The sequence below is a fragment of the Perissodus microlepis genome, chromosome 7 (assembly GCF_051167445.1).
Source record: "Perissodus microlepis isolate ML-2025 ecotype Zambia chromosome 7, ASM5116744v1, whole genome shotgun sequence".
Classification (NCBI taxonomy): domain Eukaryota; kingdom Metazoa; phylum Chordata; class Actinopteri; order Cichliformes; family Cichlidae; genus Perissodus; species Perissodus microlepis.
In genome coordinates, this window is record NC_140467.1 from 57996496 (window position 1) to 58011174 (window position 14679).

At 42.0% G+C, this 14679-nt stretch overlaps 1 protein-coding gene across 2 annotated transcripts in view; it reads right to left on the bottom strand.

Moving 5' to 3' along the window:
* The window catches only part of zcchc14 (zinc finger, CCHC domain containing 14), a 33005-nt gene that overhangs the window by 9693 nt on the left and 8633 nt on the right, over nt 1-14679 (bottom strand). For both annotated transcript variants that reach the window (XM_084936245.1, XM_084936244.1), the window contains exons 3-9: nt 10543-10771; nt 4968-5038; nt 4754-4825; nt 3917-3981; nt 2330-2502; nt 707-743; nt 84-597 (exon numbers count right to left, since the gene is read on the bottom strand). In XM_084936245.1, the coding sequence (XP_084792371.1) occupies nt 84-597; nt 707-743; nt 2330-2502; nt 3917-3981; nt 4754-4825; nt 4968-5038; nt 10543-10771 (1161 nt within the window). The remainder of the gene's footprint in view (nt 1-83; nt 598-706; nt 744-2329; nt 2503-3916; nt 3982-4753; nt 4826-4967; nt 5039-10542; nt 10772-14679) is intronic.

Genomic DNA, 14679 nt, shown 5'->3' on the forward strand with positions numbered 1-14679 from the left:
AAGAAATATGCAAATACATTATACATGCACACGAGTACGACGTTTTATACACACAACGTGATGTAATCTAAAGATGTACCCACCTCCTCCATGGTGAGCTGTTTGAAGACGGGGTAATACTTATGGAGGCGGAGCCTGCGGAGCCAGTCCAGGATGCCGTTCTGCTCTGGCGTATTGGGCTGAGACTGGGAGAGCGATTGATTATGAGACTGGGAGCGGGACTGTGAATGTGAATGGGACGATGGTTGGGAATGGGACAGGTGCAGAGTCTGAGGCTGCGTACTGGGCTGGCTGCTGGTTTGTGCATGAAGGTGGTGCTGGGAGGGCTGTGGGTATAAATGAAGCTGACCATGCTGAGGATGCGGTTGGGAGGAGCTGTCGCCCCCGCTTCCTGCAGAGCCACGTGCTGGCAGGGCTGGCACGGGGGGAGGGAGAGAGGAGAGCTGTGGGGAGTGCTGGGGAGGAGGAATGGAAGGTAGGAGAGCCGGAGTCGGAAGAGGAGGGGAGGAAAGGGAGGACAAGTGAGGAGTGGAGCGAGTCAAGATGGAGTTGTGGGTGCTGATGACGGGCTGGACGCTGGCCACTCTGTACACCACCCTGAGAGACAGCAAGAGCCAATGAGCGACGTTGGTACAAGTGCACTTCTAAGACTGTACATGTAGATGTGTCTTAATGCAGCGAGGTCAAAGAGGGGCAAAACTCGTACCTGTTACCTCCTTTGTACTGCATCATACAGCCAAGATCTGTGCAACAGATTCACAATAAAAACCATCATCACCATCAGGCGATAGTCACACAACACGAGGCTAACAGTCCACAAAAATCTGAAATGTCAGTCAACTGGGCGAACATTTAAGTAGTAAATATATAAGATATATTTTATTTATCCCAAAATAGTTATATTCACTTGTTACAGCAGAAAAATATTAAGCATAAGATACTTACAACAAATATCTTAAATAAGAGCTAGTGGATATGCACGTCAATAAAATAAAATAAAATTAGAGAATGATGAGAACAATCAGTATTATATGCACAAACAGCCATAATGATAAAGCTGAGTTAAAATGACTCACTGAATTCAGTAAAAAATAGCAAATATCACAATGATGAAGTATGTTTAAAGGAGTAAAAGTAAGACTTATAAACTTAAGAACATTATTTAAAAGCATGGTGGTGGTAGCATCATGCTATGAGGCTGTTTTACCAGTGATACTGGGACAAAGTGGATGGAACAATGGAGCGCCTCCTCCAAATTCTCAACAGTGAAATAACTGCAACTTGGACACAAGTGGGTGTTCGAATAGGACACTAATCCCAAACACTCACCGAGACTGGTTTTGGAATAGATAAAGCAGGCGAACATCAAGCTCCTCAAAACCTCTCAAACCAATTCTACCAAGAAGAATATTCAAATGTCCAGCCAGAATAATACCAGAAGCTTGCTGATGACTACCAAAGGTCAAGGTGCAACTTGACAAAGGATATTTAAGCAAATACAAGTGTATGTATATATTTGAGCCTGTGTATTAGAGAAAAATCCAGAATAAATTCAAACAGTTTTTTTTAAAGATGTATGCTGTACAATCATCCCACCATGGAAACAGAACAGTTCAAAGGAATCATTAAAAGCTCCAACATTACCGTAACATTCATGCCCATGACGAGTGTAGGTACATTTCTGATCGCAACTGAATGGACTAAATATATATATGTAGGCAAAATGCTGTGAAAACATGTCCTTATAGCTAATTCCAACTGTTGCAGTCTGTGCAGAATTCACTGATGGGTGTGTTTGTGGAGCAAAACCGGACACATTCATTTTAGCCTTGCTTCTCCTGTGAGTCTGATACCCACTCACAGAGGAATAAACACATGCACAAAGTACAACCACACATAGAAACACACTGCACTGGTGGCTATAAATACCCTCTGGGATGAAGTCACACTAATAGATCGAGCACTCACACACACAGCAACATGAGGTCACCACACTCTAGGCTTCCCAACACAAACATGCCATGCTGAATTCCCACACCGGACTAAAATAGACTGCGTCCGCGCCCTCCAACACCTCAGAGACACACACTGAAAATCCTGCCTGCAGTCTCACCTCCTCACTACAACCAACCAGGGCTCAGACTTGCAGCCTTGTCCTTTCCATTACCTCTCATTCCTTTCTCATCCCCAAAAACCGAACACAGGCATAAAATCTTTTATCTTGCTGTTCTTGCCTTTGATCTTTCATCGTCGTCTATGAATAAGAATGTCTCCTCCTTTATATCTCTGTTGCTTGCTATAATTTTTTTGCAATGAAATAATGACTTACTGGAGCTGGAGGTGAACGGGCAGGATGGGGCTATAGGAGAGGTTGGTAGTGAGGATGCAAGTGGGGAGGAGAGGGGTGAGGAGGGACAGTTGGGTGAGAGAGGCCTGGTGGAGGTAAAGAACAGCTGGACACTTTGGTGCTGGAGGACATGGCAGGGCAGGGCTGTTAGACACCTGAGTGGGACAACAGAAAGAAAGGGAAATGAGGAAGTGGGAAGTAGATTAAAAACTAAAGGAATAGATGCTCTGCTGTCAGATTTAAACAAACGCATATACCTAACTGCAATAGGAAGGAACATTAACATAAAATCTATATTTCAACAGACAGACCTCTGGTCTGGTCTGTTTATAAGAAAAAGCCACAAGGTGCCTTTAAAGCAGTTTTGCCAGGAAAGAGTGAGACGAAGAACAAGCAGAGGACAAAACTTTATAACTTGATGGGGCTTCCAAGCGCAGGTGCAACAATAGACTGAATTTTAAAAAAGCACTGAGCCATGTCAGGAGATTGTTTATGTTTTTGTAGACAATAAAAAGCCAGAATGCAAAACATTTGGATCTGTACAAGGATTTCAAGTTGATATGTTTAGACGTTCACTTATCGTCTATTAACAATATGTTAACATCCTGAAGTGCTGTCAGTATTTTATGTGAATTGGGAAAACTATAGCTTACATAGCAATGCTTCACACAAGACTTGTTTAGGCTAGCATAGTGATGGATTATACTGTAAGAGTACTTCTAATAACATTAAGGTTAATTTAACACGAGTAGCTTTGCTAACCAAAGTAAGATACTGTGCAAAAGTCTTGAGCTACCCCTCATTTCTTTATATCCTGCTTCCAAGGAGCCAAGCTTTCTTGTAATTGTATTTTAAGCGGTCTTGGGCAATAGCTCTCCAGGCTTCTTTTAAACAGCTGGATTACACTAAAGTGTGAAATTTCTCACTGTAACTTCTGAAGCTGATATGAATTATCACACTTTTTCTCACAGACTGTAAGCTGAGGCTACGTCTACACTAATCCTGATAAGTTTGAAAACGGCGTTCTTGTCTAAAAACGCTCCGCGTCCACACTATCGTTTTCGAACAGTTGTTCATCCACACTGACACGACTGAAAACGCTTACGTTCCTGTATTGTGCATGCGTGAAACGTAAGACCATTCGACCTGTGTCATTTCTGTCTGCCGCAAAATGTCGAGGAAAAACACAGAGTTCTTTAAATGGACTGACAATGAGGTGGAGTTGTTGCTGCGGGTAACCCAAAAGTACAAAGTTGCAAAAGCGAGTGAGAATTAAAGAATTTGAAGAAAAGCTATCTGGAGCATGTACAGACTGATATTAATCTTTAATAGGGCTGTTAAAACTGAGAGCAAACAAAACAACTGCTGTATAATGCCCTCCGCTATCTTTGTTTGATCGGTCACATGACTGCATCATATGGCTAAAATGCATCACTGTTTCCGAAAGCCTCCGTTTATGCAGTCTACACTGCGACGCGAAAACGGTGTTCAAACGAAAATGTGTTAGTGTGGACACAGCCTGAAACAAACAAAACACCACCTCAAAAGGATGGGGGTTCTGGGACTAACCTGGGATCCAGTTCCATGGACTGAGGTGGGAACTTCTCCACTCCATCAGGAAATGCTCGTGACAGCTAAGTGAGAAACATTTTTTTTTTTTTATAAAAACAAAGTAAATAGAGCTCTTTGTGTCATTACACTGCTATGCTGATGATACCAAGCAATGCCTGACTGTTCTATCACAGCTGATGATTTCTTAATTTATAGGCACAGTTGGAAAAGGTCAGGCTCATAAGGTTTAATGTACACCTCAAAAAACACAAAAACATCACAAAAAGATTTGTAATGATAAAAGGGCGATCGTGGCTCAAGAGTTGGGAGTTCGCCTTGTAATCGGAAGGTTGCCGGTTCGAGCCCCGGCTTGGACAGTCTCGGTCGTTGTGTCCTTGGGCAAGACACTTCACCCGTTCCCTGCTGGTGGTGGTCAGAGGGCCCGGTGGCGCCAGTGTCCGGCAGCCTCGCCTCTGTCAGTGCGCCCCAGGGTGGCTGTGGCTACAATGTAGCTTGCCATCACCAGTGTGTGAATGGGTGGGTGACTGATTGTGTAGGGTTAGGGACTAGAAAAGCGCTATACAAATACAGGCCATTTACCATTTACCAAAATACGATATTTATCATGTTTAATGATAAAACATAAAACATGTTTTACCATAAAATCTAGAATTACACCAATCGTGTAATTCCAGATTGGTTTTCCAATAGAATTTGGTTAAAAATCAGATTTCAAACAAAGCAGCTCTATCTCCTACTCACTTTGAGACACATATTAGTTTTACTGTGCAATAAAAAGTGCCTGAATGTAACTCGGGTTCATTTTCATTCGTGTGTTGAAATGTTGGTCCTGACCTGAGACAGCAGCTCTGCTACCTCCTGCTGAGTTCTTACAACAGATACTACCAACCCATCGGACCAGCTAACCTGGTGGAGGAGAGGAAAGGAATGGGAAGAAGGCAGTGAAGGAGTAGGGAAATGAGGGGGAAAAAATATTTAAAGAAAGTCTAAAAAAGTTAGGAGTCAAACAATACATGCCGGCATGTACTCATATTTATAAGGTACCCACCTCGAAACTATACTCGCTGGAGTCTTCAGGCTTGTGAGGAACTCCTTTCAGCACCACCCTTTCAATCACCGCTGAAAGAAGCACAGATCGTTCCGCAGATGATTAACCACATGTCACATATCTGAGACAGCTGCTTCAACACATCACTCACTCGGGGTTGATATTGTAGGTTTCAATGGCCTAGAGGAATTTAAACAGAGCTTACTCTCGCAACATGATGAATCAGAAAAGGACAGAATGACAAGCTAGAGGTGAAGCAGTTTCGAGTACTATGGTGTCACTGGGCCTGTTAACTACATTGTCTCAGCAGAAAAGTCAAAGGTCAAGGGTTGGGGTGAATGTTGTAGCGAGAAGTTTAGCATAAGATTGCTGAGAAATCTCTGCGACTACTTTCTTTTTTAGCTCTCTTTGTACGAAGTTGTAAAAGAGATTATCCTTGTGCAACAATGTGCGTGTTAAATGCTTAAAAACAAAGTAAAACGCTGTACAACATTATATAAGTGTTATCATCTCTTTATAGGAAGGTTTGTAGCTACTTTAGATTTTAGTCCAGTTTATGAAAGTTTAAAAAAGTGAAAAAGACTATCTCACAAGAATTTAATCAACAGTTATTGTCAGCGAGGCTTAATTAAATCAAAAACAGCAAACATTTCTTCTCTTTCTAAATGTGAAGAGTTTCTTTTTTTTTAAAATTCGTATAAATTAGAAAATGAATATATTTGGCCTTTGCTGCGTTATGTGAAGAATAACTGAATCTACCAGAGTCCAAGCATCAAATCAAATATGTAACACAGATGCTGGCACTGTGGAATATCAGAGGCTTTATATAGAAAATGCTTTCATTACACTAGCACCAAAAAACAATTTCCTATTAAAAGATACCAGGGTGTAACAACCCCATTATTTACAGAGAATTAAGTTGTTATCCCACAGTTGTAAAGAGAAACCTTCCATTGTAAATGTGAGATGACAGCATGCGGTCCCGAGCGCTGAGCTGGAGGCAACCACTTTCTTCATTTAAGAAACCACACTCCTTGGCTAAGATGTCTCAGACAGAAAGAAGAATAAGACAACAGGCCTAGCTTTTCTGACGGTGAGTCCTACAAACTGTTTACTGGTTTTCGGTTTTGGTCCCATTTGTTCTGAGATTTTAGAATCTGGGGCTCTAATTTAACATCCAGTGAATACTCTAAGACAGCGATCTCCAACCTTTTTTGCGCCACGAACCGGTTTATGCCCGACAATATTTTCACAGACCGGCCTTTAAGGTGTCGCGGATAAATACAACAAAATAAAACTAGTACCGGTACCGAAAAAAATAAGATTTATTCATAACACACGTGAAAAGACCAAGGAAAACCGAGTTAACGATAAAAACGATAACAAAATAACGCTGAAAACCGATAAAAACCCTGAAAACCATACATTTCACACCTGAGCCTCAACTCTCGCGGCCCGGTACCAAACGACTCACGGACCGGTACCGGTCCGAGGCCCGGGGGTTGGGGACCGCTGCTCTAAGACCTTGTTCATGCCTCAATCAGGGGATCAAATCCAAACTCTCATTTTTCACTCCACATAAGCTAAACAAACTCCCAGTTAGAGGTGGACAATAAAGACTTTTAAAGTAAAACCACAAGAATGATGCTGGTTTTACTATAAACAAGATAAATGCTTACAAAAATACTGCAATTAAACAGTAAGTAAATCTTATTGCCTCACATCAGCATTGAAAACATCCATCCATCCATCCATCCATCCTCTTCCCCTTATCAGGGTTGAGGCTATCCCAGCAGTCATAAGTACACCTTGAACAGGCTGCCAGTCTATCGCAAGGCTAACACACAGAGACAGACGACCATTCACACCTATGGGCAATTTAGAATCACCGGTTAATCTAAACCCACTAACTGCATGTCTTTTGACTGTGGGAGGAAGCCGGAGTACTCAGAGAGAACCCGTGGGGAGAACATGCAAACTCCTTACAGAAAGGCCAGTTGGTGGATTCGAGCTCAGGAACTTCTTGCTGTGAGGCAACAATGCTAACCACATGCTGTCTGCATTAAACTGACACAAAAAACAGTAAAGCTGGCATCAGTAATAATACTAGTCATAGAGAGTATAAAAGATGGACGTCACTTCTGGTTCTGAAACGTAAACGTCTTTTTAAGGGTCACTAGAGGCTCAATCATTCACTCGTTTTGGGTCATACTGCATAAAAAGTTAAGTGTATTTTGTAAATTCTGTTCATTCTGCAGTTACAGTGTCACAAAGGAAGCTCTGCATGTTTTTATTTGGTAGGGTTTTACACTGGATGCCCTTACTGACACAATCTAAAAGGGATTTGTTTGCTCCACTTGGGACTGAACCGGGGACCATTTGCATGTTAAATGTGAATGTTTAGCCACCAAATACCACTTAATAAAAGTCCAATATTTGCTTATTGATATTAACCCTCGATCATGAAATTGAGCTTAATTTTGATTAAGGCTGATTCCTGCTTTTCTTTATCAGAAAATTGGGGTCATTCCTGACCCCAATCAAATAATAAATATAACTCTACTCATTTTATCCATAAATTAGGTATAAACTATGAATACTGTCTTAATCTTTTCAATTTTCATATAATAATGTTCAATTCAATTTATGAAGCGCCAAATCATAATAAGGTCTCAAGGTCCTTTATATTGTAATGTAAAGACCTTACAATAATACAGAGAAAACCCCAACAATCATACGACCCCCTTTGAGCAATCACTTGATGACAGTGGGAAGGAAAAACTCCCCGTTTATAAGAGCTTCCCCCGCAAATGCTTTAATAATGAACTACTTGACAAATAAATAACAGATAACAGATTAATATAAGCAGCTGACTCTCCGGTGAGGTTCTCATCGTGCAGAGGAACTGTAACTCCATGCTGTTGGACTGCAGGTGGCGACAGTAGTCCTTGTTGTGCTTTGCAGGCTTGGTGAGCTCATGCAGCACCACACGAACCAGTTCTCCACCTGATTATACTCTGTTGTGGATACAGACAGCTGGAGATAAAACAGCCAAGCAGTTATTCCTGTTATACTTCTTTGAAGACCACTTGAAGCCCATCACCTGGGGACTTGCTTCATTGTAATGTAAAGTCTCTGCAGACGAGTCTGTTTGGTCCTGAAAAACACTGGCAGACATGTGGACATCTGCACACACACTTGAACTCTCCATCTGATGATGATATTTACATCTCTGGAGAGGAAGCTGTATAATATCGAGGACTATATCCAGCAGGAGAACACAACACTGAAATGGCCTCAGGCTAGCTGATTAGCATGATTTCTCATGTGAAATTAAAATCTTAAATTACTGGCGAGCTCCTAGTAAACACACATTAGACACACATATTTTAGCAGATACACCCATGCTATCAATTTGAAACTCTCACGCTGCGTTGTTCACGATTTATCGCATTCACAAACTTGGGTGTCCACGCTGACCTCCCACTAGGAGGGTGACAACAATACCCCACCAACCTTTTACAGCTGAGGGGTAAAGAAAAAAGATAATCTTGGTCGGCCTCTCCAAGTAAATTCAAATTGTGGCAAACTCTGTGATAATGCTTTGAATATTTGCATATGTGCACACATGTTGGGCTTTTTTGGTCTTCGTTTTGTTGTGGATACATGCCTCACGCACAGTGGCAGGTTAGAGCTGCTCCACCGCTGTTAGATCAGAATTGGGTTGAAAAAGTCATTGAGGTGTGTGTGTGTGTGTGTGTGTGTGTGTGTGTGTGTGTGTGTGTGTGTGTGTGTGTGTGTGTGTGTGTGTGTGTGTGTGTCTCTACGTGCCAGGCCTTCAGGTATTGATTTAGGACAATTTGAAACTGCACCTACGTGCAGAGACAAGCAGCGAGGGAGGAGGAGACATGAGCAATAAACACAGAGATAAAGGAGTCGCACATCTCTCATCGCTCTGTCGGGAGTGAGTTGGCAAGCAGCTGTGGAAGGCCTGCCATTCAAACTAATCTGGGCTGCCACATACACACACACGCAGCACAAACTATGAAACCCAGCAGTGTCAACGTCCCGATGAAGAGTCTCATTTATCCACTGAGGAGACATGGCACAGATAAATATCCTTCATGTGGCCTCTCGGTCTTTATTACTTTACAGTTGCAGAATTTTTTTTTGTGCGAGCCAGAAAACATGCTGCAAACCAACACGTGGCTTACTCCGTCTGGCTAGAAGTGGAAAAAATGCAGAGGGAAAATAACAGGGCAGGTTTCACTGTGTGTGGAAATATGCACAGTTCTCTGCAAGTATACTGAACACACACAGTATGTGTATGCTAGGTGTGTGTGCGTGCACGTTTTCTGCTGGTGACAGCTATGTGGTGTGACCATGATGTAGAGAGATAGTTGAGTATTGTGTTACGGACAGAGGCGAGCACCCGCCCTGTAGAGATTCATCCCACCTTAAACCGTACCGTACACCCCGACACACCAGCTGCTCACTGGTTGACAATGTGGCTTTAATAAGCCAAAGATGGTTACCTGAGAGGGAGAGTAAGGCCGTGGTGGCAGCTTTTTCTGTTCAATAAGTAGAAAGTTAACAGTTTTAATCTGTGAGGAGGTTACTGATTAGACTTCCTACATGACTGTGTGGGCATACACAAACTGGCATTCTTTCCACTGTCCTTTTACACTACAGCTAGATTTTAATGGCTGGATTAATGTTTCTCATCCGAAAGCCAGATTTGCTACTTACTTACACTACTACACCAAAAAAAAAACACAAAACTGTACGACAACTCTTTGCTCCCCCAGCTTCCTGTGAAACACTTTCCTGATTATTTTATGGTCTCAGTCGGTATTTTAAGGTCTTATTCAAGACAACATGACATAAACATTTTAAATTAGAGTCCCCACTAGAGGGAGAAAGCACCATAAAGGAGGGCATGCCCAACGTGACTGACAAGCTGCTAACCTGTGAGCGTGCACAGTCTCTTACACCTAATCATATCTGCTTCGCTCTCCTCACAGCTGCTTAAAACAGTTAACATATGCAGTCTGTACAACATAAAACAAGTCAGCAAAAAACAGAAAATAGTGAAATTATTTCTACAGCAGCTTCTTGCAGTGTTTCCAAACAGCTGGATGTGATGTGGAGCGCATGGAGCATCATTATAATCATTTCCTTACAGCAAGAAGTGTGTCTTTATTTGCATCTTTATAAACATATTTGTGGAAGAGGATGTGCAAGAAGGATATATCGCTGGGTTTTAACACAATATAAATGTTTTTTTCTACCCGTTTGGCGATAGTACCCCCCACCCGAGCCTGAAACCAGGTGCATCTCCACTGCAGCTTACACACACCTGAGCCTTAGGGCAGCATTCTTTCAGTGTAGTCGAGGTGTTTAGATGTGCCAGCATGTCACGTCTTGTTTGGCTGGGTTTAACTGGGTGTATAGCGTGACACCCAGTTAAACCCAGGGGGCAATATATTCATACATATTCTTAAATCCATGCAGTGGGTCAGAAATGGGGCAATTTAGAAATGTAAAACACAACTTTTTATTAATGCCGGCTCACCTTTTCCAGAATTCCCCTGCTGGCTCTTAGTTGCCGCATCCTGACTTTGCCCAGCAGGTGGAGAAGAAGGCAGATGAGGGGGCGGCAGAGGAGGTGGTGGAGGAGGGGGAGGAGGAGGTGGTGGTGGAGGACGGAGTTCTTGGTGGGGAGAAGTCAGGTCCTGGCTGACTGTTTGGTCTCCTTGTCCCAAAGCAGCTCCTAATACTGTGCCGGTCTCTCTGGTCTGGCTCTGGAGGGGCAGAGGTGAGAGGTCACGACCACAGAGCGAAGATCAGAGGGAAGCAGTTACAGTTCGGGTAAATATTTACTCCTCAGCTTTAGCCAGGGTTGGTAACCACACTGAAGCATGACAATAATTTACTACCAAAGAAAGTACATGACTCACTGTCAAATGACTCTTCGGCCCACACATTTTTGGTCTTATTTAATGAAGCTCGTAGCTTTTTTTCTTCATATATTTTCTTTCAGACGATACACAGCGAAATAAAACAGAGTTCAACTGACAAATTAGAAGTTTGAAAAAGCAAACAGTGAATCAGCTTCCTCACAACTCCCCCTCCCTTGAGCTGTCGCCTTCACAGGCTCACAAAACACATGACGTTCGACGAGCATCGAGATGAATGCAACGCTTAAAACTCTGTGCTGTCGCCGCGCAAACAAACTCTGAGCGATGCTCTCTCTCTCCAGCGGCTGGTACGATGCTAAAACCAAGTGAGGAGAAAGATCTGGCAGCGCCAAGCAAACCAATATTTAACAAGGCCCGTCGAATGCGAGGGAGCTCTTATTTATAGCAATGCCCTCGAGGGGCAGTAGTAGGGAGGAAGAGCTGACATCCAAACATCTACTTAAACTGGAGCTGCTGGCTGAGCTGCTGCTACGACTGCTATGACGAGAGACGCCCAAACAAAGCTTGCTAAGCTACTCCGCAACATGCAAACTATTGCATGTTGGTCACATATGGATTATTAAGTCATTATGAAAACAGTCTTTCTGGTAAAAGTCATTTCAGTTATGTTTAGTTACCTTTATGTCCTGAATGCCTCAGAACAAAGTCCACAATGCAAGCCAAGACTGTCAACTAAGTTAAGACTCGTTAAAGCCACTTTAATCAACAACGATAAATACTTTAGATGAACAACAGATGAAGTGATTGTGTCTGACATCAAAGGGCTTATCTTAAGTGGGAAAGCATAAAAGACTTAATACCCAACTCTAAAGTATTTTGAAGTAGTTTACAGAGATGACAGGAAGCCATTTTCAGCTAAGAATCTGCAAACAAATAGCAGGGAGGACAAAGAAGTTTAAAGAGTGTAACGTTCGCCTCAGGAGCTGCTTCAGATATATTAAGACTGTATATAAATAATGGCCGATGCCACTTGTTTGTGTACTACAAGCCTTGAGTTTAGTCTGTGCCCATCAACATATTTGCTTTTCAAGTCTAAGGTGACAATATCTGTAAGAGACCATAGAGTTGGAGGGTTATTAGCTAACGGTAGCATTGGCTAGCAAGGGGGAGGGAATGCTATTTTAGGCTACCGAAAAAGAAAAAACAGGCTTAAAACACAATGTAGTTACTAGCAAAACTTAGCAGACAAATTTTGAACAGTGTCTCTTAGCATAACCAAAGCTGAACAAGATGAAACCTGTGTGACGCTAATTACGAGCAGCTTTAAGGCTCCCTCACAGGGAACTGAGGCTAAATTATGAGTGTTTATGAGAACAGCAGTTCTGGCATTTTCATGTTGGTCATTTTCTTCAACACAAGTGGCTGCACTTGGTTAACACCAACGCAACCCCCATAAACAGAATAAATATTAGACATGTCTTCATCACATGGCCTTTGATGCTCATGCTAATGTCATCTGCTGGACGTGAAAACAGGCGAATTTGTGCTAACAAGCTAGTCGTAAAAATGTTATAAAGTGATAACAAATTAATGATGGGTTTACAGCTTAGCTTTGGAGGTTGCCTATAAATGGAAAAGGACAGGTTTATGGAAAAAGAGAGGAAAAACATTTCTATGATTACAACAGATCCTCACCAAGTCTGCTGTTTATAAGGTGACGTTAACGCGTGCTTTGGTGAAAGCAGAACTTTAACAAACTTTTAACAACTTTTACAAACTGTCAGCCTCGTACACAAACAACACAGTTTGTGAATCCCAGCAGAACCCTCACGGTTATGAAATATTACCCCAGCCCAAAACCAGCTCTGCAGTCTGTCAGGATAATGCACTGTTTACGTGTTTAGCTGGAGAACTACGTTATTCTTTTGTGTACACAAAGCAGGGAACTCACAGCTGCTGAAGATAACTGAGTCACAGAAGTTCAATCACCAGACATGAGGCTGTTGTTAAGTCGTTCTTGCCAGTAAAATAAGTTATTGTGTAGTAACAAACCAGTTAACACCCTCACACTCGCCTTTATTTTAAGGTCCTGCACTTAAGGCCAAGGAGGAGTATTTTCAAGTCTGAATTGACGGGATGATCAAACACCCATTGGACTTTTCACTTAACCAATTTAATTCAATAAAAATGCCCTGAGAACCATCCAAATCCATTTAATGGGATAACACTGTAGCCCTTATTGAGGTCAAGTCCTATTTGGTAAATAAGGTTACAAATAAAGGTTTTTTTTTCTTAAGTATGACCAGGAAATGTATTAATGCACTAAAAGGAGAAGTACTCAAAAGAAAAATGGTCCCAGTGATTGTTCTATACTTTCATAGAGTGTTTACCTAGTTTACTATAGGCTGCAGCTAATGCTAATGGCTAATGAATTGAATCAGAGAATCAATCCATTTGTATAGAATTATATAAAAAACTTCCCCATGAATTGTCATTTTTGAGGTTTTGCAGACACAAACCATGCAACATTAACTTGACCACCATTTTTGGACATGTGACAATCATAGTGACAATGTAGGATCAAGTTAATGATCTGGCAACCACCTGTTGCTAAGGAAAACGACATATTCCCCAAATGGGTGGCAGAAACCTCCTTGTGATTCCTTTGGTCACTAGCATATTGCTGCAGTTGCATTTTGATTGGGAGTGACAGACGTGTCCACAAACACTGTCCAGCTACTCTGCAAGCTGCAGTGAAACTGGATATGAAGACGTTTCACCTTCAAAGTAAAAGCTGTCCCTTATGAAACATGTTGGCTGCAGATTTATTATTGCCCGACTAGTAGTTAGCGAATATTTGCAGACAAACATGAAAAACTACAGGCAACCAGTAATCGCTGTTCAGGCCTCTGAGTTCCCTAAACTGTTTTTTTCTAGTATTGGATCTGGATGATGTCAGTTAGATGGGCTATCTACAACATGGTCATCTCGGGCCCTACCCACATCCTGTTCAAACCAATCAGAGGGAGGGTGTGTTCTGGTTTCACACGGAGGATGAACTGAGGTTCCAGTATGAGGTAAATAAGAATTACTTTGAACTGTGAATCATGCAAAGCTACCGTGATAGAATCCCAGAATAAAAATGTGAAACTGGAAATTAGCACGAGAAGTTCATTTTAAGTACAGTAATGTGAAAAAAAAAAACAGTGGGAAGCATCAGCTCTTTAACTGCTGTTATGTCGCCCGGTTCCTCGGAAATTCCCCTTATAATGCTGAGTCATAAAATGAAACACAAAAAGATTAGTGTTACGAGACTTCAGCTGATATGCTCTGATGATTCTTCAAAAGGGAAAAAGCCAAAACGTACTATAGCCTAAAATCAAACAGGCGGTAGATCTGAAAACAATTACGTGTGCTACTGCCACATCCGCATGCTACTCAGCCAACTTCTGCTCCATCTGCAGACTGAAAGTGAGGGGACGGAAACTCAGACTGGAGGTACAAGAAGCAAAAGCAGCACTCACGAGAACAACAAGAATAAGCAACATTACGAGGCAGGAAAGCAGAAAAACAAGGAGTGTGGAAAGAGACCTTCCAGGTAATTCAAAAAAGCTGCAAGTAGCACAAAAAAAAAAAACTCCTGAAAACTGTAAAACTCAGACTGGGAGCTGACAGCTGCCCCTCCTCCCCCTGCATTCAGAAACCAGCTCGACTCTGCTGTTAATTCTGACACTAGCTTTGTTTTTATAGACGTATAAAGCTCTCATATAATGAGGCAATTATTCAGGTCT